At 36.2% G+C, this 26,354-nt stretch overlaps 1 protein-coding gene across 4 annotated transcripts in view; it reads right to left on the bottom strand.

Moving 5' to 3' along the window:
* Positions 1-26,354, bottom strand: part of HMCN1 (hemicentin 1) — a 483,427-nt gene that overhangs the window by 278,526 nt on the left and 178,547 nt on the right. For all 4 annotated transcript variants that reach the window (XM_045452692.1, XM_045452695.1, XM_045452691.1 and 1 more), the window contains 6 exons: positions 24,351-24,522; positions 22,213-22,319; positions 10,261-10,381; positions 9,099-9,362; positions 7,286-7,430; positions 3,501-3,622 (listed from right to left, as the gene is read on the bottom strand). In XM_045452692.1, the coding sequence (XP_045308648.1) occupies positions 3,501-3,622; positions 7,286-7,430; positions 9,099-9,362; positions 10,261-10,381; positions 22,213-22,319; positions 24,351-24,522 (931 nt within the window). The remainder of the gene's footprint in view (positions 1-3,500; positions 3,623-7,285; positions 7,431-9,098; positions 9,363-10,260; positions 10,382-22,212; positions 22,320-24,350; positions 24,523-26,354) is intronic.

The following is a 26,354-nucleotide window of genomic DNA, read 5'->3' as shown; positions in this document are numbered from 1 at the left end:
TCACATTCTATCGAGATCTTTATGAAGGCCACATGATGTTTGTATGGTTTTCTTTTTTGTTCTTTTGACACAAACTTCCTCAACTAAACTAGGTATTTTTTGAGATTTTTAGAAAATGGAAAATTGTACATTAGGCATGTAGGGAATGCTGGGCACATGCCCAGAGTCCTCTTAAGGATATAGGTACTCATTTCCCTGGCTGCTATGCTTCTTGGTTATATACAGCTCATAGCCACGGGAGCTAACATGCTCAGGGTAAATCCCCCCTTTCCAGGGCACCCATCATTCAGTGACCACTTAATGAGGAAACAAATCGAGGCTCTCTTGCCTTGATTCAGGGCCATGACAGCTCCAGAATTCCCTGTGGGATCCAGTAAGGCCCTAGCAGTGACTATATCACAATTTAAATTCTTCCACTTCTGTCACTCCCTTACCAGTGCATTTTTCTAGAAATAACCTTCTTGTATACAAACCCCACCTCAGAGTCTAATCCCTTTTCAAACATAAATTGAAATATGTAAAATGCTAACTTTCTAATAATATATGGGAACAGATAAGGTTTGAAAGAATGACATACAATATCATTGCTGCCTAAATAACTAGAGATAATAAACAGTGTATATACTTAAATATTTATGCACGCATAAATAAATTTGTGGGGTTGGGGGAAACGATGAGGGAGAATGACAACAGTGTGCAAAGGAGGCCAAGATAGTAGATTGTCAGAAATAGCCTGGTCCTAGAAGTTTGAGGGACAGCCCTTCCTAAGTAAAAGAATGACTAAGGCTAGAATTAGGGAACCAGAGATGAAACCTCAGAACCTCATAACTGAGAGAAGAATGACAAGTATAGGCCTTGTGACATTAGGTAAAGATCACTGAACAGGGAGTCAGGAGGCCAGGAACCTTCTTCTCACCCCTATAATCATAATGGGTCACCGCCTGCTCCAGGCCTAAGTTTCTTTAGCTACAGAATGACAAGGTGGTACAAGATTATTTCCAAGCCCTTATCCTGTTCTAATACAATATCCTGTGATTATAATTTAAGATTGTCTGTCACTGACATGCCCTGACAAGTTTTCTGTATTCCCGGTATTTTATGTAAACCCAGAATTTTAGTACTCTGTGCGTGTACTCCCTCAGGGGAGGGCATTGTGTTAAGAAAGAAATTCAGTGAAGAAAATTAATGTAACTTTGTAACCTTACTAAATTAGCAATTATTACTTGAAAAGAGTTTTTCATGTTTCTGTAACTCTACTCGTTTGTTTCTGTATGTTTATATGTAATAAAAGAAGTACAATGCTTTTTATACCCATTTTGCATCTAAAACATTCAATAATCAACATATTCATGAACTAAAAATCCTTACACATGTCAGCTAGAAGAAAATGCTGGAATAAAAAATTAGGGTAACATATTGGTAGAACTTTAGCTTTTCTTCAAACTGTGCTTGGGTGTCCTTTGACTTTACAAAATAAATTCGTGTCCATAGTGACACCAGAACATCACTATCTCAAATGCCTTGTTTTCCAACACTCCTTTCCAAAATATAAGACCTAACTGTCCTATGAATTTGCACTTGATTCCAGCATGCCTTTAGCTAACTGCTGGGATCTCAGCCCAGGCTACAGGGGATTCAGAAGTGGGTGGAGGTTTGAGGCAACAGTGAGCCTGGCAAGAAATGTCTATTCTTCCAAGTCCAAAGGGGCACTTGCTTGTTATTTCTGCCATCAGTCACTGCTGTTACCATCAGTGCTTCTGTTCCTTCTTTCATAATTGACTGAGTGGGACATAATTCCTGAACACTGGCTTGGGCACGTTATAATTTCCTACTGATACCACTGCTTGGCTGGCACAAATTAAACTAATGGGGCATGTGTACAACACACATATGGAAGTTACTGACACTACAGAGTCAAATTCTTAAGAGTCAGTTCACAAATTCTTACTGGCACTTCCTAGTTGTTTATGCAAGATGTCTAAATCAACTCACTCAAACTTCTTTCCCTGTTGTCTTTCTCTCAATTAATATTGTTGGGAAAAAATAGTCAAGTGCTCAAGTGTTTGTTTTCCCAGAAGCTGAGGAACGTTGACACAATTCCAATGCTTTTCATAATTACTGGCGATGAAAAAAAAAATGAATAGTTTATGATGCATGTCAACTGAATTGTTTCAGGAGACAAGCTTTATTTTTCTAAGAATAAGAGAATACAAATAAATTCACGCCAAGAAGAACATGCTTGCATGCCTCTGTTTTAAAGTTCAGCTTGGACTTATTGATAACAAACATAAATCCTAGACTTCTAACAGGTCCTACAGTTATACAGTTGCTTTTGTGTTAAATTGCCTAAAGAAAATGCACATCCACACTAAAAGTAGGTATAGACAATGTTATAAACTCAGCAGCTACATTTAGGTCAGAATAGGGTTACTATTAAACACACAGCAACACTAGTCTATAAGACAGGTAGAAAATAATTCAATCAAAACAAACTTTCTAATAAATTCTAGATATGTTCTGAGTAAGTGGCTTAAATCCTGATCATTGGTTAAAAATGATAATTTTTTTGTGTCCTAAGAATTCTGGGAGATTAAAGGAAAAATGACTTTTTCGCTAAAATATATTCTATCTTAGAAAGCAATGAGTTTTGGGGTGCCTGGGTGGCTCAGTCGATTAAGCATCTGACTTCAGCTCAGGTCATGATCTCACAGGTTGTGAGTTCGGGCCCTGTGTCGGGCTCTGTGCTGACAGCTCAGAGCCTGGAGTCTGCTTTGGATTCTGTGTCTCCCTCTCTCTCTCTGTCCCTCCCCAGCTCAGGTTCTCTCTCTCTCAAAAATAAATAAAAAGCAATGAGTTTTGTCTCCCATTTATTTGTAGGAAACATACTATCTACTGTGAAATAATTAGCATTTCTTCCACTCTTCTTAATACCAATACTGTAGCCACCGAGGTCCTGCGTTTCTTGAACATGATCACTTTCACTGTGTTGAATTTAATGTCAGAATGCATTCATAAAAACAGTCTGCTTATTACAAATATGGGAAAGAAAATGGGAAATTTAACCTTGTTATTCCCAGATCTCTCCCTTTTCTTAAATTTTATCCCTTCCTTTCTTTAAATTTCTTTCAATTTTAATAAAAATGCTAGGTGATCTTTTCAAAAAATATTTATTAAGAGAGCCTACAATAATAATGATAATAGTACAAGAACAATAACAATGATGGCTAGGGTCTATTAAGTGTTTCTATGTGCCAGGCTCTCTTCTATGTGAGTTTATACTATCTCATGTAACCTCACATTTCTCAATGAGATAAGAGACTGTTACTGATAATTATCTTCCTATTATAGTTTGGGGAAACCAAGGCACTGAGTCCTTAAATGCTTGTCCCAAGGAAGGTCACACAGCTAATATGTAGTGAAGCCAGGATTATCAAACATCCCATTTCCATAGCTGCACTAATTTCCAGGCAACTGCAAAGCAATTAGTGACAATTACTTACCTGACACATCAAAAAATGTCTGTGCCCGTCCAGTCCCCGCACTGCTGACAGCGATGCACTCATAGGCACCTTCATCAGACAAAGTGACCTTTTCAATCTCCCAGTTCACACTGGCAGATTCCCTGGGGCAAGAAAATAGAAATCATTTTAGTTATGACAAAAGCAAGACAAAGTTGAAAGCAGTGATTTTTTGGAAGTATTCATTCAAAAGAACAATGTAAAAATAAGCAGATGAAACTACAGAGTTCCTCATAGCTTAAAATTATACACCTTTTAATTAGAAAGGCATTGAGGAGGGCACCTATTGGGATGAACACTGGGTGTTGTATGGAAACCAATTTGACAATAAATTTCATATTAAAAAAAGAAGAAGAAAGTTAAGCTCTCTGAGCAAAAGGCACACCAAAGGCAATAAGATACAGAGTTTGTGAATTTCTTTAGGGAAACATTTTCTGGCTATGTGAAAATATAAGATAAAGATTTAATAGAGAAACACTCCTTAAATCCTCTCTCCTTCCATATTATTTCCAGTTTTGGGTCTTGTTCAGTAGAGGTTCTCAACCAAAGCAATTCAACAAGGTAATTCATGAGTTTGAAGGTAGAAAATTGACTTTTTGATCCCAAAAAGTTCTTTTTAATTTTCTTGTATATAAGCTCCATATAAGGCTATGGAACATATCTGGTTCAATCTATGTATACGTTGACAAAAGAAAAAAATTATCTGTTTTATTATCAAACCTGTCATTTAGGTTAAAAATACCCATTTGCTATAATATGTATCCATTCATTTAATAAATACTTATTCTTTGGCCTTTAACACTGTTCAAATTGCTTTCTATTTTTTCGAAGTGTTTTAGTAATAGATATTTAATTCTGATAGATATTTCATATCTAATTAGTTAATAGATATTAATAGATACTTTAAAGGATTCCAATAATCTACAAAATAGGCATTATCTTATTTTAAAATAGAATTGAAAATCATAACTATTTTCCTAATTTTCTTCTTATACTCATCCATAGCTATGTTTAACCTTCTTTAACATTCAAGACATGGATGAGATGAAACGCCCATTGCAGAGGCAAAAGACACCTTACACTGAAGTCTGAAAGTGGTATGAGATATAATAGCTCAATTATAACACCAGATCTCTTGCTGTCCAAAAAAAAAAAAACCATACCTGTCATCAAAAAGCCATGAAGAACTTACTGAGCTCTTAATGTGTATTTATCACTAATCTAGACTTTGTAAGAGAAAGTGAAGGCACAGGTTCCTGTTCATCAGAAAAGGGACAAAATAAGCAAGGTCACTGTTCCATATATTTTAGTAACAGAATATTCACTTTAGTTAATGTTTCCTTTCAACCATGTATGCATGAGGTGTCAGTAGTCCTTACTGCCCCATTCAGAAGAAAAAGGAGTATGAGTGTACTCTAAGCCACAGTCATCACCTAAGCTATATCTTTAATGCCGTATAAGAGCATTATATATATATAAGAGCAGTAAGCTAAGTCCAAGTTTATAACTGTCATCGTCTAAGAGGTACTGGTAAGTTCCAGGGAGGCAGAAGTTTGAAATACATACAGTGTGTCGTGTTTTCTGCAATGCCTGGTTCGGACCCAAGCACACAACATTAGGATTCATCAAAACTTAGACACATGGATATTTTAGAAACAGATAGTGACAATTCTTCTAGTCCCTCGTTTTAAAAACAAGTAAGTCGAGGTTCAGGAAGAAGGATAAGTAATTAGTTCAAAGGCACGTAAACAGGGTGACATTACGTAAAGAATATTCTTGACAGTGATACTTGCTCCTCTCATTTATGAAATATTACGTGAAAATAATTCTCTTTTTTCATGTAGTCTTCTCAGTTAACATTAAAACTCTAAGAAGTTTTGAAGGCATGACCTTTGGAATAAGGAAAGAACATGTCAAAAAGAAATGTGTCCTGCTGCTAATGCAAACTAATTCTCTCTTACATCCCCTAGTGACCATAGCGACTCACATAACAAAGATTAAGTCACATGTCTCAAGTTATTAGGAAATCTAGGGCAGGGACTTGTGAGTGAATCAGGGTTAGAGTATCAATCCATCACCACCCATGCCAAATTCTGTCTTTAGCCTCTTACACACAAAGAGCTTAATATATGTCAGCAAGGCATGTCACATCTCTGGGCCACAGAGCTGGAAAAATGAAAGAATTATTGTGGCTTACCTCCCAGGAATTGTGTGGAATTAATGAATTAATATTTATAAAGAATCTCAAGTGTCTTTGAAATATGTTACTATTTAAACATGAAACAGAATTATTTGATTTCATCAGGCAGTTATGTAGCTTCATCATTTAATATCCTGGTCAGTTATGTCGCTGGTTATTAAACATGGAGCTTAGGGAATCATTAAGATACACAATATAAAAAAGTAGCAGGAAGTAATACAGTTCAATCTTCAAATAGTGGAATTTTTTTCTAAAGTTATACTGAATATTCCTGCCATAGTTTTTGCTTAAAATGACCCCCTAAAGAGATTAAATAGGCTAATACTGTCAAATATTTAGCATTTTATGGAAGTTATTTATATTACTATTGAATCAACAGCATAGAAATTTTGTAAAATAATTTCTAGAGTTTTTCTCCAAATGTAGTTTGTTTCATTAGTAAGCTTAAAAAAAATTCCAGAAATCATTCTCCAGATTTCAAGGTCTACTCAATTTTCTCATTGATTATTTATATTTATCTAAAAAAGCCATCCATCTTCACAAGGAAGATCAGTGCTTCCTCACCCACTCCCACTGATTGTTACGTGCAGTAGCCACACATGCTCTCCCTCCACCTGCTGTCCCAGCACACTTCACTTCCCTAACCCCATCCTCTACCTTTCTCCTGGCTCACTGCACTCCAGCCACACTGGCTTCCTTCCTGTCTTTCTTTCCCACAAGCTCCATGCACTAACTGTTCCTGGCATGCAAATCCTTTTTCCTAGATATCTATCTGCATGATCATCTCTCACCATGTTTAGGTCTTTGCTCAAATGTCCCTTATCCTGAATTTTAAAACTGCAAGTTGGCCAAAACCACATGCACCCCATCTCTCAATTATATTCAGAGATTTGTTTGCCCCAAAGCCAACAAGGCTTAAACTCTTCTCTTTTGCGAGGACCCTTCCAAAGTTTAGTACCTAACTTTATATTCATAATTTTGTATTCTTGGGCTTAACAAGAGACCGTCAAGTTATATAACATCCAGATTCTATAAAACCTGAATCAGGGGCGCCTGGGTGGCGCAGTCAGTTAAGCGTCCGACTTCAGCCAGGTCATGATCTCGCGGTCCGGGAGTTCGAGCCCCGCGTCAGGCTCTGGGCTGATGGCTCAGAGCCTGGAGCCTGTTTCCGATTCTGTGTCTCTCTCTCTCTCTGCCCCTCCCCCATTCATGCTCTGTCTCTCTCTGTCCCAAAAATAAATAAACGTTGAAAAAAAAATTAAAAAAAAAAAAAAAAAAAAAAACCTGAATCAACCCTTGAATGAATTCTAGCACTTACTAAATTAACATATTTAACATATTATAAATGAGAAATTAACATATCATAAAACCTATATCTGTTTTCTTTCTCCATTATAATAAAATCTCCATAAGGGCACAGACCTGCGCCTGTTTTGTTCACTGCTATATTCCAAGACTATGGAACAAATAAATGGGAATTTCCAATGAAAAAGCACATTAAAATAAGTATCTGTTTGTATTTAGATGTTTAATGCTTTCTATAACTGCTAATAAAACATGTACACACCTTAAATACTGGTCTACTCCAAGTGTAACTCCATTTCTGACAAAGCTCAAGGTAAAGGGTAAAAGACTCTCAACAGAGCAGGAAATGTGGCCTGGCTGCAAGTAGTATCCCGGGGTTTTCATGGGCATTGTAACTTTGGGAGGATCTAGGAAAAATAGAACATGGGCAACAAGGTCACAATAATATTGGGTACTTCCTGTTAATCCATTCAAAATCTTCAAACCTTAATTATTCTAGTAAACCCTCTGCATTCCAATTAATCTAAATCACTAAAAATCACTGTAATTATCTTTCTTTGTTCAAACCCCATTAATTTCTGGATCTCTCCATGGACCCCTTACTAACGTATTCATTAAACCTGAGACTATTTTTTAAGACACTATTTTTTGTGCCACCAATATAGAAAAAAAAAAAAACCAAAACAAAAAAACAAAGGCTACCGAATAAGTTACAATACCTCCTCCACTGTAGAATCTATTGTTATTTAAAAAATGTAAATATATGAAAAGGACCTACATGGCTTAGCAGACGGTAGGGGGAAGCCCTGCCATTAGCAAGTCACTTCACCTGGACCAAAAAAGTCTGGGTACTGAATCTAACTTCCTTGCTGTGCCCCCCAGCACCATCTTGCTACATTGCCCACGGGTTCTACAAAAAGACAAGCCTCTTGGGGCGCTTGGGTGGTTCAGTGGGTTAAGCATCTGACTTCAGCTCAAGTCATGATCTCACGGTTCGTGAGTTCGAGCCCCACGTCGGGCTCTGTGCTGCCAGCTTGGAGCCTGGAGCCTGGAGCCTGTTTCAGATTCTATGTCTCCCTTTCTCTCTGCCCCTCCCCTGCTCATGCTATGTCTCTCTCTCTCTCTATGTCTCTCTCTCTCTCTCTCTCAAAAATAAGTAAACCTAAAAAAAAAAGAATTGAAGTCATACAGTAATTGTTTTCCCAAAAATAATGGGAAAAAAACTTGATTTTTAAGAATCCAACAGATTTTGCAGTATTCAATTTAGGGGTAAGACAACTAACTATGAAGAAATACTGAGGTTGGTTCTAATCTCGCCATTCGACAACCATTAAAGAATAGCTGTAGAGTTGTTTCTGAATTTCTCAAATTACAACCTTATGTATAAATGATAAATTGTTGTCCCTCCATCCAATAGTACAATATTAGAAATAATCCTTCTACAGATTTGCATATCCACAGTTTTGGCTACAGTGCCAAAGTTTTTATCACAGTTGTCATTAGCCTTGAGAAATAGCAAGCTAGAGACAAACTGAAATGCTACCTTATGCTTCCAAAGAATCCTTAATCTACGTTCTCATCTCTATACAACAGCAAATATATGAGTAACTAGTTTACTGATTAACTGCCAACTTATCACATAAAGGCAGAATCATCACCAGATGTTTACAATGAATTACTATTCACAAAGTAGGTTTCTGACAATCATTGATAAGCATTTAGCCCATTTGGCCAATTTGGGTAGCTTGATCAAATACTGAGCGTGTGTGCCAGGCTTTTTTTTTTTTTTTTTTTTTTTAGGGGGGAGTAAGAGTACCAGAATTTCCCAGTTGCTACACTGATTGCACCAATCAGAATTTTCAGATCTGCAGTCAGTGAGACTTCACATGAAACTCTGGATGTGCTTTTTATGATTAAGAAAAATTGTGTTACCTAAGTGTAAATGTCCATCAATTTGACAACCCAGTAATAATGTGAAGATATTATTCTTTATTTTACAGTCCATTCTTTACTATAGGACCACAGTACTCCCTTAAACTATCAACACTCCAGGGTCTTATAAAATGATGTCTCACCTGGGATGATACTAGAGAAGGAAACACTTGAAACCCTCTGGAAGAGATAATCATCCTTATCATAGCCTGTGACTCTGAGAAAGAAGGCTTCATTTGGTGGTATAAAGTCAGAAATATTCCACAAGCCATAAGGTTTTCGGTCTGGGTAATATTTAACAGGGATAGTCTTCAGAGAACTGCCTGAGATACTCAGAAGTTCAAGACGATCTACTCTGGCTGGGATGGAAATTCCAGAAGTATTCAGCAGCACATAAGTAGGAATTCCTAGAGGAGAAAGACTTTATTATTATTATTAATAAGTAATGTACAATTGAGTTATTTATCAGATAAATCTTTGAACTATAATAACAGAGAAGTATTATAAATATGAGTACTACAAACTGTCAAACAAATTGTGGCCTAATTATAGAATCTTTTCTACTACATTAAAGACAGTTATTCATGACCAGAGAAACTTAGGAAATCCTAATTAATTATTTTTATGGTATTTTAATAATATCATACATAGAAAAATCAGAATTGTGAATACTGTATTAATGTTTAATTACATAAATATTTAATTTTTAAGGATTCACTATGTGTATCCTTCCAGTAATTGTAGTAATAAAAGAATGATCAGAAAAAAATAAATTTAAGGAGTCACGGTACGATTAAACATCTTTTTATCTATAAACCTATAATCTTGCATGAATAAAATAAGAACAAGGTTTAAAAAGCAGCAATAATTTCATCTTTGAACATACAATGGCACATAATGTCTTTACTTTTTTAGCCATCTACACACATAAAACCCTCAGTTTTCACCTTGACAACAAGGTAATTTATAGATGTTAGTAAAAATCTCAAGATATACGTCAGTAGTTTTAAAAGTTCAATAAGTTTAGGAATCAACTGGGGTGCTTGATATAGTGCATATTCCTGGGTCCAACCTAATTTGGTTCTAATTCAGGAGATCTGGGGGGAGGCCCAGGAATCTTAATTTTTAACAAGCTGAGTAATTTTAATATCACTGGTCTTACACTTCGAGAAAAAAGTGATGAGGCCAAGAATATAACTCCCAATTCTGTTGAATTCCACAAAATTATAAAATCACAGACAACATGAGCAATGTTTTGCACTTGGATATCTACTACGTCAACTTTGGTAATATGCACATACAAACCTTGCACTGGTCTGCTGACTGTTTTTTTGAAATCCAGGGTGGGCTTTCGGGAAAAACCAGCTCTGAAATCAATCGTACTAAGGCCGGTGATGCGAACAGAGTGCCTTCCACTGCTAGAAGTCTGAAAAATGTTTAATGACAAACCCCGTGAGTTGATCCAGGTTGCTGGTCACAATAAACACTACCTGGTATGGGAAACTACAAAGTGTTTAATTAGGACTGATGTCCAATAATTGAGGCTCTGATCTGGGTGTTCTAAACTTAACTATGATTCTACACCTTAAATGCAAGTTTTATAACACATATCCCAAGGGATTGTTCTAAAATAAAATTCAGTAATACACTAGCCCAATGGTGTAAGATACAGATGTTGAGTCACTAGTGAATACCCCTGAAGTTAATCTGTAAAAGCTCCATAAGGACATGGATCATTGTGGTTTTACATGGTAGACGTTCAACAAATATCGATGAAATGAATGGATGACTAAATCTTCTCCCCTAAACGCTATCCAAGTTTGACTCTGGACAAGATCTCCTTCTTTGCATCTGGGAAGATACAGCCAGGACGAGCACTGAGAGCTGACCACTATCCAGATTTTGGCCAACCAGCATCCTCAGCTCAGCAGCGTCCTAGCAAAAGCACTGGGTGCTTGAGACACAAATGTGCATAAAACATGGTCCCCATCCTCTAAGTACTCATGGCTAATGAGGGAGACAGATGGAGAAATAGAAAGCTTTAATATGATGCAGTATTAGAAATACATAAATGGTATGCAAAAATACATAAAAGCAACATAGACTAGCCTGTAGTTCGGCTAAAACCTCCTAAAGGGGATGATGGCTGGACTAAATATTGAATAGCTCTGCACTGAAATGACTCATATGTGGATAAATAATAAATAATTTGGATGAAGGCCACAGGATAAAATAGTAACACTAATGTTTACTGAGTGCTCCCTCTATGTCCAGACTCTTTAAATACATTGGCTAACTTAATTTTCGTTACAATTCTATCAGATATATATCATCATTATCACCACTGCACTGATAAACAGATGGGGCACTAAGTCATTAAGTAGCTTTCTAAGTTCACAAGGCTTCTTAACTGCAGAGGTGGGGTTTTAATGGTAAGGTCAGGCTCCCAGGTCTTCACCAGAGTGCTACATTGTCTCCCAAGAGCAAGGTAAGTCAGAGTTAGCCTCTATGTCAACGTCTTTCAGAATAAGAGCTGAGGAGCACCTTCATCTACAGCTATACAAAATCACTCAGGTTGTTTCTTAAAAATGCAGACTCCAACCCAGATTTACTGAATCAGAATGTATGGTGAGTGGAGTCTAGGAATCGACATTTCAAAAACCCACCTAACATTTATGAATAAGAGTTCACCAGGGGTGCCTGGGTGCCTCAGTCAGTTAAGCTTCTGACTTCGGCTCAGGTCGTGATCTCATGGTTCATGAGTTAGAGCTCCACACTGGGCTCTCTGCTGTCAGAACGGAGCCTGCTTGGGATCCTCTGCACATTCTCTCTCTCGTCCCCGCCCCCCCAAATAAAAAATAAACATTAAAAAAAGAAAGAAAAAGAGTTCACCATATTTTATTACATTGATCACCAAGATTCTCTCTCAAAGTAAAATGACCACATGATAGAAGCATTGATAGAATGCACTAGAAATATGTGCCTATATTATATATAATTATATATAAAATTGTAATCTGATAAACAGCCATATTAAGGCAGACCATGATTAAAAACATGCCACTTCCCTGCTAGGAATTTACCCAAGGGATACAGGAGTACTGATGCATAGGGGCACTTGTACCCCAATATTTATAGCAGCATTCTCAACAATAGCCAAATTACGGAAAGAACCTAAATGTCCATCAACTGATGAATGGATAAAGAAATTGTGGTTTATATACACAATGGAGTACTACGTGGCAATGAGAAGGAATGAAATATGGCCCTTTGTAGCAACGTAGATGGAACTGGAGAGTGTGATGCTAAGTGAAATAAGCCATACAGAGAAAGACAGATGCCATATGGTTTCACTCTTATGTGGATCCTGAGAAACTTAACAGAAACCCATGGGGAAGGGGAAGGAAAAAAAAAAAAGAGGTTAGAGTGGAAGAGAGCCAAAGCATAAGAGACTCTTAAAAACTGAGAACAAACTGAGGGTTGATGGGGGTGGGAGGGAGGGGAGGGTGGGTGATGGGTATTGAGGAGGGCACCTTTTGGGATGAGCACTGGGTGTTGTATGGAAACCAATTTGACAATAAACTTCATATATTGAAAAAAAAAAACATGCCACTTTCAGAGCTCTGCAAACTACACAGCCTTCCTGAAATCACTGCGATTCCTTGTTATTTAGCAACCAGGAGAGGAAAGAGAAGGAGATATGTCCCTTTTACTACCATATTTTTTTCTCATTGAACAAAACCTGCAAAAAGTAAAAAAAAAAAAAAAAAAAAAACAAAAAAAAAGTAAAATGAAGGTGAAAAAAAAAAAAGAAAAAACACATGGCCATAAAAACAGGTTTGTTGTATTTTTAGTGTAAATGCTGCTGCTAATTACTCCAGCTCATTTTCCTAAGGTTTACAAAGGACTGTGTAAGTGTGGGGGTCTCAGTACCACCATTTATTCCATTATTTCTAAAGGAAGATGTGTCATGAATTCCATACAGTAGAGCAAAGAAAAGGGGGGAGTGGTGGTACATATGGGCACCGATCCAATTTTACATTGGGATTTCCTAGGGGTTATACAAAACCTTGTTAAGTCTATTTCAACTGGTTTAGATCACACAGTGCCTTACTGAAGACACTATTGCCTCCTGATTTCATGTAAGGACAATCAAAAGGGTCAATATTATGATGACTTGATTTATATTTATTCACTGACATGATATATTATCATTAATTGCTACTCAGAAAGTCTCCTATGATTGAGGTTACCAAAGCTACACATGACCCATAATTTGCCAAATGACTGCCATCAGGTGTTAATTATCTTGCATATGTGCTGTGTACAAATCAACTGACAAAGAGTCCATTTTAAGAGTAGTGCTTAATATCAAAGTGACAAAATTAGAAATTACCTGTGTTTGAAAATATGGCATTTTATTACTAACCAATATATTAAAAATAGAGCAGAGCTAATGAATAAGGAGCTCCTTTTAACCTCTATAAAATTATTGTAAAATAAATTAATTTTGATCCTTAAAATACCACACTAATTAATGAAGTATATGGAAATAAGGATGTAGGTTTCCTGTTCTCTGAGCAATGCCAAAAATATGAAGGGTAATAGGTTAACCAAGTTTTTTAACTTTGTGTTTCTATATTATATTTTAAACAGTCGGTATAGAATTTGAAAGGGTTTGTAAGCAAAAATATTTCCAAGTGAGTCCGTTTTCACGTAAAACTACATCCAACTCTGTATCAATCAGGGTAATAGGAATGAAGGGCATCACAAATAAACCAAAATTGTGGTTTAAAAATAGAATAAAAATTTAAAAATTAAACTAATTTAGTTTAAAATGACCTCTGACACTCATGCATGCATTTATCATTCTCTAATCATTCTCTGAAAATAATTACAACAATATTTGGATAATATTTGGGGAACACAAAACATATTAAAATGTCTTTTTAAGAAACTGCCAATAGTTTATAATTTTTGTCTGTTATCTTAAGGTAAATTATTTTTTTAGTCTGCTTCTTAACTCAGCTCCCTTTTTCAAATATTAGTGTTAATAAGAACAAAAAGGGGGGGAGGCCTGGGTGGCTCAGTCAGTTAAGCACCCAACTCTTGATTTCAGCTCAGGTCATGATCTCACAGTTTGTGAGACTGAGCTCCGTGTCGGGTTCTGTGCTGACAGGACAAAGCCTGCTTGGGGTGCTCTCTCTCTCTCTCTCTCTCTCTCTCTCTCTTTCTCTCTCTCTTTTTCTGTTCCTCCCTGACTCACACTCTCTGTCAAAAATAAATAAATGAACTTTAGAAAAATAACAAAAGGGTTCTATGTATAATGATGGTAAATAAACCAGTAAATGGTAAAGGAGAAGAAATATTAACATATACAAAATGCAAACTGTACAACAGACTAAATCTTTCATTTTATAAATGATCACTTTTGATCTTTACAAAAGCCCCTTTGTGGGAGTATATTATCCTAATTTCACAGATATATCAGGTGGAAGAGCTGTGGTATACACTCAGTGAGGCTCCAGAAACCAACCTCTATAGCCACCCTATATGTTTCTCATGCTTATCTCACTGAATTTGATTATGCTGGTTTCAAGGAAAACACTGGAAAATGCTGAACTGATCTACATAGTAGGAGAGTAATGTGGAACTCATGAGACTATTCAGAGGAGAGAAGTAGAGGCATAATAAGAAGTAAAGAGGAATGGGGCCAAGGAGAGAGCAGAAGGGGATAAGGTGCTTCAAAACATAACCCCAAATCTTCAGTTAAATCTACTAAACTCACAAGTCCTGTTATTAGTGGATTTCCTGTGATATTTTTTATGAGGCTGAGCTTTGTCCTGTATCAAAGTACAGAAGGTGATAATCAATACACAAATAATCAGGAGGCAAGGAGACCTAAGAAAGTAGGCTTTCAGCAAACTCCATAAACGTTGGGAGAAGGCTCTGGATTCTCACATATTATGGACATAGTGGGGTTGGAGGAGAATTAATGATGTGAAGGTCCTAGTGGGACAAAGAATATTCAGCTAGTTCTGTAATTGAGTCAAACAGAGAAAAAGAGAGGCAGTCCAGCTGCATATTCCTTCCCTCTCTTTTCTCCTCCAAATTATTCTAGCAATTTTAATATCATTTTTCTTTATATATAATAATATTAGTAATACCACATTACTGACTTAATGTTTTTATATTTGGTCTGTTTATCATGTGGGTTATTTGAATTTGGCTCCAAAAAACATCTCTCCACCATAGAATGTCTTGAAGTACCATTTCTGCACAAAGCCACTCTAATCTCATGGCTTCTATAGTTAAGAAGAAGGAAACCTAGCAGCAGCATGATAGCTCCAACAATAACAGGCAAATTTCTAGACACTAGGCACTAAACAGGGTTTGTATGGGCTAGGAACTCTTGAGAATTGTATTTCACACAGTGTATTTATTCATACAATTTTTTAAAGTTCACAACGATCTATTATGAACTTTATTCTGAATTACACTGAATTACTCTCTGAATTCAATGTCATGAACTCAAAATGACTCTGAATTCATTACAACTATGAATTACAATGTCATGTTGGTCAAGTTGTGGAAAGGTCTGAGTCAAGAACACACAGGCTGCTGCAGTGTGAGCAGAGCTGAGGCAAAGATAAAGTTATACTAGATACCTACCGACATCCTAAAATTGTAAATAGGTAACCTTGATCCTCAAAGGAGTAACAGAAAAGAAGGAACAGAGTAGACCAAGTCTAGGTTTCTGAATTGAAGTGACTCTGTGAGGAGTGAAGGAGGACAGGCTAAAATACCATGGAGAGCTCCAGGAAAAATCAGTTATCCTCTGATATCTGTGGATGGATCTACTTCTTAGTTTAAACATAAAGGCCTATTAAATACCTCTCTATATTGAAAGTCCCATAGGGTGATAATGGTCTCTTATTTACCATAGGATTTTGTAAGTGTAGGTTTAAAAAATGATACTAAAGCCCTCCAAATGCCTAACTAATGTTGGTACTTTTCCTTAGACTCCTTAAGAACCAGCAAATGCCAGATTCATCAAGAATTCGTGAATTTTTCCAGAAGCAATATGCTAAGTTTCTTCACACATTATTTGATGTAATCCTATTGCATCCAAAGATGACTTTATAACACTATAAAGAAACTGATGTTCAAAGAAATGATTGCTTGCCTAGGTTTAGATAGCAAGTTAAATGGCAACTGTTCCAAGTTCAGTGCTTTTTCTATAGTACCCAAGTCGATGCATAGCATTTTAGGATAACATCATCTCTGGGATGATTTGCACACTGTGGCAATAGAAGATAATGATGCCATCTAATTATTCATTTGCCATTCTACATTTCTAAATACACTTCCATTAGGAGAGGTCAAGTTGGTTAGTGGAGAGTTGGTAAACTGCTTTCTGAATAAAAAGCCTTAATTCTGGGCACTTGCCAATTTCTGTGGTGTAAATACTACCACCATGGCTGATTTCAAGCTCCCAACATGACGTTACTGAACACAGAGGTGGGAAGAGAAAGTGCATAATTTCCTCTCCATAAGCCATTATGAGCCAGATCCAGTATACCACTAGGCCATGATAATAGGGACTAAAGTGTGTCTGTCACTCACAGAGATATCTGTGTCATTCCAGGAGTGACACAAATTCCTTTTTTAAAAAAGTTCAATGCACATTCTCTTTTCTCCCACTGAAATAACTGAAGAGGCCGAATGTTCTAAATTATGGTGGAGCCTCCATCAGCTTGGGTTCGTGAGTGACTGTGTAAAGTAGAACATCTTGTCAACACCCAAAGAACATGTAACATTAGTAAGGAATTACCTTTCTTACATTACGCCAGTAAGAATTCTTCCTCCTACTAAATGTGAAGACTGCCCTTTTATACGTTGAATTAAAATGTGATTGATAGAACTGGCTTTAATTCTCTTTCCTAAAGAGTTTCAATGCTTTATGAAAATAGGTAAGCACAGGGTACCTGGGTGGCTCAGTCAGTTATGCGTCTGACTCTTGATTTTAGCTCAGGTCATGATCTCACAGTTGTGAGATCGAGCCCCTGAGTCAGGCTCTGTGCTGAGTATGGTGCCTGCTTAACATTCTCTCTCTCTCTCTCTCTCTCTCTCTCTCTCTCTCTCTCTCTCTCCTCCTCCTCCTCCTCCCCGTTTGTATGCTCTCTCTCTAAAAAAAAAACACACAAAAAAACAAAGCCCAAAGTAAGAAAAAATCATGTGTATCCGCATTAATAGAAATAGTATAGATACAATCTTCAATTTACACATATTCAAGAGTACAACTAATTTTACCATTGATGTGTCAGTAAGTAGGCATTATTTCCCCCATTTTTCTCAGACTTGGGAAATTAGGTAATTTCTTCAAGGTCAAAGAGCTTTTAAGTAGTGGATCTTGGATGAAAATGGGTGCAAACTCTTCTCAAAGTATTTGTTCTTAAGTGACATACTGTTCTTTAGAAATTAAAGAAATATGGCAGTTTCAAATATTTATTGAAAACCTAATACCATATGGTTTCACTCTTATGTGGATCCTAAGAAACTTAACAGAAACCCATGGGGGAAGGGAAGGAAAAAAAAAAAAAGAGGTTAGAGTGGGAGAGAGCCAAAACATAAGAGACTGTTAAAAACTGAGAACAAACTGAGGGTTGATGGGGGGTGGGAGGGAGGGGAGGGTGAGTGATGGGTATTGAGGAGGGCACCTTTTGGGATGAGCACTGGGTGTTGTATGGAAACCAATTTGACAATAAATTTCATACATTAAAAAAAAAAAAAAAGAAAAAGAAAACCTACTATGGGCTGGGCATTGTGCCAGGCACAAAGATATAATAATGCCGGCTAGATTTAAATACTCTCATTCTATTAGGCATTATATGTTTAGAGAAATGTGATATAAGGAAAGAAATGTATCCAAAGCATAGAATAAATTATATATATATATATACACACACACACACACACACACACATACATACGCACACATATATAACACACTACACATAACATACACATAGACATACACATACATACACATACACATAGACATATAAATGTACAGATTTTTTTTAAAGGAAACATTCTATTTGGTTGATAATCTGGTATCAGCAGACTAAAAAAACTGGGAAATTTTCCAGAAAATCTCTAGTATAAAGCATTCCATTGACCTAAAACATCTGAATTAATGCTGCACCTAATCCATTTAAATAACACACCTGGTGTCATCTTCAGGCTTTTTGAAAAGAGTCACCAGGTGAGAATAATTGGAAGCCAGTGTAATAATCTTGTGTGGTCCTTCGTTGACTTGAGATTTATTTAATTATGATTCTTAAACAAGCTTATGCCACTTGAGTATGGTTTCCAAAATATTCTTATCTTTAGAAAATCCATTAGTAGTCTCTGGCAACCAGCATAGCTATCTAAAACCAAAACATTTCTACTAGTCTCAGAATCTCAATATAATCATGTGGTTGGGTACACTTCTTTCTCTACTTGGAAGATTATCTAAGGACAGTTTATCCAAATTTACTTAATGGAAATGTGCCCCAAGGGATGTGTTGGATTACATTGATCACACTGATAATCCTAGACTAATAGAAACAGTTTGTGCCACCTAAACCCGAAGGGCTGACAATTATTTAATGTCTTTGTAGGAAGCTTCACTTAAGGAACAAAATTTGGCCTGAGAGTCTTTGTGGTTATGTTCAAACATTCTATATATAGATATAGCTGCCTGAATGGAAAATCCGTATTGCACAGAAATGAGATTCAGGATTTGTAGTTTCTCTACAATGGAAATTTAGGGACATAAAACAACATTATCTTGTGTTCTTAGTAAACCTTTACATTCTTCTTACTCATCTATTTCTAACATGTTTTTACCTGCATCAGAGGCAACCTAAAGCATTTCAGTCATTTATGTGAACTATACAGATGAGTAAACTCATTGTCTATTTGGTAACAGTGCCCTAATAAGTTACAGAAAAGTAATTACCAAGGTTTTAGAGGAAAACCACAGAAGAAAAGAAATTGCCACTCCCACAGTATTTTAAATCATGGACAAATTAAAGAGTTCCATGCCAGCACATAACTAAATCAACTCTTCAACTTGCTTCCTTGGATATTATCAAAATAAATGCATTCATTTTTATTCATGAATATTCATGTAGTTCTTTCCCAGACATCTGTGGCATATACCATCAACAAAATCTGGTCTAGAGTAAAATAGGAAGAGAAAACCTGTACAGAAATAAATATAAAATCTGTAGAGAAATCATCAAAAAGGGAGGTGCAGAAAAACTGCAGTAGAAGGCCAGAGGGAAAAGAGAGCCTTTAAATGGAAAAAAGTCAGAAAAGGCTTGATAAAAGTGTTGTCATTTGCCATGAAAATCAGAAGTCAGATGGAAAGGAAGGGCATTCTAGGAGAAGGAACAACTTAAGAGAAAACACAGGTCAACAGAATGTGGTAGGAGATAGGATGAGAGACAGTACAAAGTTATATTTGACTAGAGTGTAAAGGAAAGTGACAGACAAGAGTTAGAAGGATTGGTTGAGGCTCAGTTGGGTGGCCCTGGAATACCATGCTAAAGTCAAATAATAGTTTTCCATACTTGGGATAAAAACTGCTATGTGAAATATTCAACAAGCCATTATGAATTCTACTGATAGAGCAGACATTTTCCAGATAGCTGAGTGCATGAGAGATAGCACCAGAGATAATACTATCTAATCTTAGACATTTCTTGAGAAAGTGCACATGTAAAACATTATCACTCATTAGCCATCAAAAAGGGAGATCCAAAGTCAGCAGTGATATTTATGTCCCTAGGTTCAGCTCAATTTCCTTTGCATCAACCTGATATATTCTTTTGGTATTTCATTATAGGAGCAAAATAAGTTTATTATCTTCAAATTGCATTGTAATGTATATCCTTTGTTTAGCTACCACTAATTGTACTCTATAAACGGTGTGACATCAGAACCAGAGGTTTTTTTGTGAGAACTCTTATCTATTTACTGTGTCTTTTGTTTCCTTAATTATAAGAGTCTGAACTTACAGACTTGTCTAAACAGAGTCCCCCTCACCTCATCCTCTTACCGTCTCCCTCCTCACTCACAAAGTAATCCTCAGTGCTTTTCTGTTCTAATTATCAATTAAAATGTGCTTAGTGCCCATTAAGTATCAGGGAACATGGCCAAGGGCAAAACTCCATAAATGTTTATTGGATGGATGACTGAATGGGTAGATGTGTTAGGCACAAGATAAAGCAACAGCCATGCAATATTTCTCTTCTTCTGGGCAAGAGTTTTACTAGAGGAAATACTACGGGTAGCAATCCAAATCACCTGCAAAAGAGGTTCATATACTTTGCAATAAGTTGCCAATAATACAAAAGAAATGTCATCACTTGTACATATTTCACAATCAGTAACTTGATGCTTATTCAGAAAGCAAGAAGAAATTGCCTCACTGAACTTGCTAGTCAAGACATTGTTGGTTTAGGTCACACTTAAAGTATTTGAGGGAAAAAAAAAGACTCTAAACCTCCTATACTTACTGTGGTCACAGAAGGTCAGACTCAACACTAGTGATACACTGGGGGAGTTGGTTAAAATAACTAACTATACCATCCAATTTGGCTACACTTGCTTAAAATATAGCAGTAAAACATTGCATCGTTACAACTGAATGCCCTCAGTAAATATTGAGCACCTAGTAAGCACATGGAAGGAGGTGAATAAAACAGGCAGATGGGGCCATTACATTTCACACTGCCTTTTCACCCAAACCTTTACCCCATATTATCCACCTCCCCCCCACCCCCCAAAAAAAATCCATATGACCATTTCTACTTTCCCTATAAGGCTGAGAGTTCTGAGAATATTCTAGGGCTTGGATGAAGTTACAAAGGAAGCTTTCATTTTTTTAAGCTGGGAAAGTTAATATAGGTATTCTTTTAAAAAGGAAAAAGCAAACAAAAACAAAAACTGCCATGCAAGAAATGGCACCTCAGATGCCTGGGGTATGAACACTTCCATGCACATTCACAGCAGCTCCAACATTTCAATCATGAGCCCATGAATCTTTTTTTTTTTTTTTTTAATGTAGGGAAGCTGAGATAGCAAGAGTAAATGATGCAAGAGGTATCTTCAATTTGAGTTATCCCAGAAGGATTCTAGAGCAAGCTGTTTATTTGGGAGGTACAAAGGATGCTCATAGGAAGAGGGAAGTGATACAGGAAAAGGAATGTAGCCCCAGAAGGGCGTGCTTTCAGTCCTGCTCCCATGTGGACAACTGGAGTTTATTCCTGCCAGAGACTGAAAGCTGCTCCTGAGGGGTTTAATTCTCTGGCAGAACAGCCTTCTTCTGTTCTGGAAAAAAAAAAACCTCTTAGGCACAGAAATGCAGATACTGGAGTTGGAATTAGGCCAGAGCACATTGAAAAGCCTGAGAAACATGGGCAAGTCCCTCAGAATATCCACGACAATGAGTCACACACATAATCTACTGCAGAACTGGATTTCAATTGATGGTATTCTGAATTCGGGGTGTATGTTCTCTCCTCCATATTACCATAATACAATGCTTAGAGTGAATATGTACTACTTCGTGTAATTCTAGGATCCAAACACCATATTGGGTTCAAGTAAACAATGAATGTAGATCTATCCAAATAACAAGAGCCAACAGAACCTGAGTGCTTACATTGTAACAGGAACTATGCTAGGTATTTCATTTGTATCATATTAATTTTATTCTCAGCACAATTCTATGAAGTAAAAGAGTATTATTTTTTTATTCCGACATTAGGAGGAGGAAAGCAAGGCACAGAGAACTCTACAGTCCCAAGGAAATAAAGCTTTTAAGTAGCAGCATTGAGATTCCCACCCAGGCATCCCCGTACTAGAGCCTATGCCCCTAACCATTATTCTCGACTAGCTCCATCTCTGATTGTTTTGGAAAAAGGAGGTGCATAAAAAAGTCAATCTACAGGTTTGATTATTGGAAAACTATCTGAGAATTTAAGGGTATTCTGTGGTGATATCAATGCCGTTCATGGTCATCAAAACTTAACACTACCAAATTCACATGATCAAGACACCTTTACAAATGCATTATGTATACTGCTTTTTAGTAAAAGCCTTCTCCGTGATTGCGAGAGAAGATATAAATATTGTATATACTTTATAAAACATGCCAACATCAAAACAAAATAAACAGACTTTGTAAAATAACCATACCTTCACTGTCCACATTCCAGCCTCTGGCTCTTTAACATTCACCACCTTGGCAGAGTTATGGATATTTAATAGCTCATTCAGGCCAAATCCTTTTTTTATCAGCTTCCCTGAAAGACAGACATAAAGGTAACAAGCATAAGCTTTCTTTCAGCTATGTGTACTAGCTGTATACATTTCCAGTACAAATTACCTGATGGACATGTGTGCCTATAGCTCAAAACATTATTTATTTCTAAAATATGTTTAATTTTATGGTTTCTGGACATTGAAACTGAAGTATCAGATTCCCATTTGCTATGAGGATTTGGTCTTAAAACAAAAATAACAACTGGCAGACTGCAATCATATTTCCAAAGCCAGCCTAGGTAACAATTATTATGGCTACTGAGAAGTTACGTGCAGTCACTAGAGACATTTAGATTTAACAGATGGCAAGAACAGTAAACCAGAATAAATGTCTTTTTGGAGATCACTCAAGGTATTACTAACATGAGAGCCTTGGGCATATTTGTGCACGAAGCCCAAAACATTAACCTGTATTCCATGAAGCACAGGAGAAAGCTTTTATTGTCACATTTAAAGGAGGCAGTGAAATAAAGTAGCATGATACTATCTCCTATGACCTGAGATTTACCTAAAGTATCTAATATTTGGGACATAGAGAAGAAGAAAAGCAAATTAGGAATTAAGCCATAGTTTAGTTATTCACTCGTGGCTCTCTATAGACTCCTTCTGCAGTTATATAAACAAATCAATTATAAGAATCTATGTTTGCATCAGTTTTACAATTATTGTAAACAACTTTTAAAATATCAATGTCAATGGCTTTTTAAAGTAGTAGAAACATAACACAGTGAATAACATATTTTTAATTATCCAGGTAGTGAAAACCACAAATCTTTCCTGGGGAGCATGGAAGGTTAGAATGGAATGCTACCTCAACAGACAAATTCATGTATTCAGCTAAACCCATAGGAGTCTTAAAAAATAGGTCTTATTTGTTTGGTAAATCTCCACTTTGATTGGTAGCACGAATGTGGTCTTTGGGGACAATTTCCTATGCTGTTTTCTTTTAGGCATTAGTTATTTCTTAAGACTTAAATTGAATAAGTAAGCAAGTTACTCTCTTTCCATTTACAAATACTCACAAATAGGTTTTTAAAAAGCAGCACACTAAAGCCACAATGGAAATGATAATATGTTACAAACATCAATAGGTAGGTAAATAAATAAATAAACAATCAAGCAAATAAATAAATAAATTCTAAATGCAAATAATAGGGAAAATGAGGTTTCTATCTTTACTAGATTCCTTTTCAATGTAAGTCTTATTAGAATATTCAACTAGCCAAGGAAGCAGGTCAATTCCTAGGGTTATGACATATAACTGAGGAAGCAAAGTAAGTTAAAACATTATTCCATTAAAGAATGTGGTTTTTAACTCTCTTCTGTAAAAGTCAAGCCTATCAAGAAGACAATATGGTAAAAAAAAAAAAATAGCCAGTTAGTTTTATTTTTTTTTTTCAACATTTATTTATTTTTGGGGCAGAGAGACAGAGCACGAACGGGGGAGGGGCAGAGAGAGAGGGAGACACAGAATCGGAAACAGGCTCCAGGCTCTGAGCCATCAGCCCAGAGCCTGACACGGGGCTCGAACTCACGGACCGCGAGATCGTGACCTGGCTGAAGTCGGATGCCTAACCGACTGCGCCACCCAGGCGCCCCTACTTTAGGCAGTTAGTTTTAAAAGGAGGTCTTTCATGTGATTCATTAAAAATAACACAAAATACCAAATTTTATAGAATATGTTACATGAAATATTTCCTCATACATAAATTAGGAAAATATAATTTCAGGCTCAATTTAAATATTTTTTTTCTTTTGAGTAGTTTAGCTACAATTAAGTTACCAAATCTGATCTATATAAATTATTGGGAGTTTCAGTTTTTTGAATCTCATGTTAATTCAACAATACTTACGACCAAAAAGTTTTATTTTTAAAAAATCCTTCCTAGTCACTTTTGAATTCACTGAATTTATTCGTAAAGTTAGCATTAACTTGACATAAATAAGTGTGCAAAAAACTTTTACCTTTCATGGTTTTCATATTTTATTATATGATGTATGATATATCTCACCTAAAGGATTGCGAATTTCAATCCCTGGAGAAGGGCCACTCAGAGACACAGTAACCTCTTTTAGGCTGGGATCAAAAGGAATTTTCCAAGTGTTTACAGCTTGTTCCAAATGATCTGTTGATAACAGGTGAACTTTAGAGGACTGCACTGCTTCCTCTACCCATTTTAACACCTATAAAAGAAAAGAGGAAGCGTGAGTGATGTCAGAAACATTTACAGTATTATACATCCATGACTTCAGATACAGTATTTTTCTTTGGTTAATCACATGAATTGGCACTTCCTGTACTAGTATGGGGTTTAGTTCCATCACGGTGAAGAGAATCCTTTTCCTACATCCAGTTATTGTAGTAGCTTCAGAATAAAGTAACTAGTGTAATCCATGCTCAGATTTCAAGTTTTCTATTTGGAATAATATATTAAAAATGAGATTATGATGTCTGAAAGCCAGCAAAGTGAAATAGGCAGAGATATTACGGACAGCTTTATATTTTTCAAGAGAAATAAAAAAGAACCTATAAAAAACATGGTATTGCCAATATTGTGAGATCCCATTTCCCTCCATTCTCTCTTTCTGGATTTCTTTTAAGATACAATTTTTAAAAGATAACTAGCAAATTATCTAATCCAATTTCAATTTGTTGGGTCTATGAATTGTTGGAATATAGTATATGGTAATTATATACAGAATATTGTAATATATATTGCAGTATATCAAATGTTGCAAAATAATTGCAATGCCAGCAAAATACTCATTTTTTATGATAAAATAAGAAAGTACCAAAAATAATGGAAGAAACTAACCAGTGTATTTTTTGAAAAATAGAAAAATATTTCAGGTTAGAATGAATGAAAGTAGTGCATTTTGCAAACACTGTCTTGGGGAAAATATTAAGAAATTAGGTTATAAAAAGGTGTTAATGCTTCACTGTAAACAAGAAAGACTTCCAGTTCTCAGAAGTGTTCTGCAACAGCAAATACAAGTTCTCATTAAACAAATAGTGCATGTCTGGGTAGGAACTGCTTATTTGAACTTCCTACAATTGATTCTAAATCATGATAATCTTTAATCTACCTCTGATCTTCCTCTGGTTCATATATCTTTCAAGATTATATCCTGTCATGAATAATTTCCCTTGTAATTATGCGTAAAATACTAAACAGAGCTGAATATGAAGCTACAGCCTAAATGTTTGAAATAAATAAAACCTTCTTTTTATTTTATTTTATTTTATTATGAAATTTATTGTCAAATTGGTTTCCATACAACACCCAGTGCTCATCCCAAAATAAAACCTTCTTTTTAATTACAATAGTGGCAGTCACAAATCAATCCGACAACAAGTACTGTGTAATAACTTCATTCGCTATAAAAACCACCCCTTGATTTTTGTCCACAAGGATGAGGAAAGTAGCTAACACATCACATAAGTAACAATGGTTAGGCAATTATGTTCATCTATAAAACACATGTTTATGGTTCAAGCTACTCTTCCAGGTACTAAGTATTTTAGTCAATATTTAGCAACCACCCTTCCTCTCTGAACTAGTGTTTACTAAATTTTTCACAGGCTTTATACATTATTTAGTTTTAATGAATCTTCCTGTCTTTTCTCCAGGGTCAAGAACAGCCCACATCTCTTTCATCTTTGTACACCGGAAACCACATGGCATGCTGTACACACGATAGAGGTGGGATATGCACTAATGTCCATGAAGTTGGTCATAATGAGGATAATAATGACTTCTTCTGAAATAAAAAACGTTATGGCGATTTATGAACCAGAGAGCCCTTGCTGAAGTAATGTATGTAAAGTGCCCATCATAATAGTTGCCACATAATAGACAAAGGTTTCCTTGCCGCTATATCTCAATTCCCTTCTTTCCCCTCAATGAATATTTCACCAGTGGCTTCATGCGCAAAGTGAAAAAATTCATTCATGAAAGTCAGACAGTATTTCTGTAAATGAGAAAAGAGGGGGCGACGTCATTCCAGGAAGAAGA

Source organism: Leopardus geoffroyi, chromosome C3 (genome assembly GCF_018350155.1).
Source record: "Leopardus geoffroyi isolate Oge1 chromosome C3, O.geoffroyi_Oge1_pat1.0, whole genome shotgun sequence".
Taxonomy (NCBI): domain Eukaryota; kingdom Metazoa; phylum Chordata; class Mammalia; order Carnivora; family Felidae; genus Leopardus; species Leopardus geoffroyi.
Note: the sequence above shows the minus strand (reverse complement) of the source record. Positions and strands in the feature narration are given on the sequence as shown.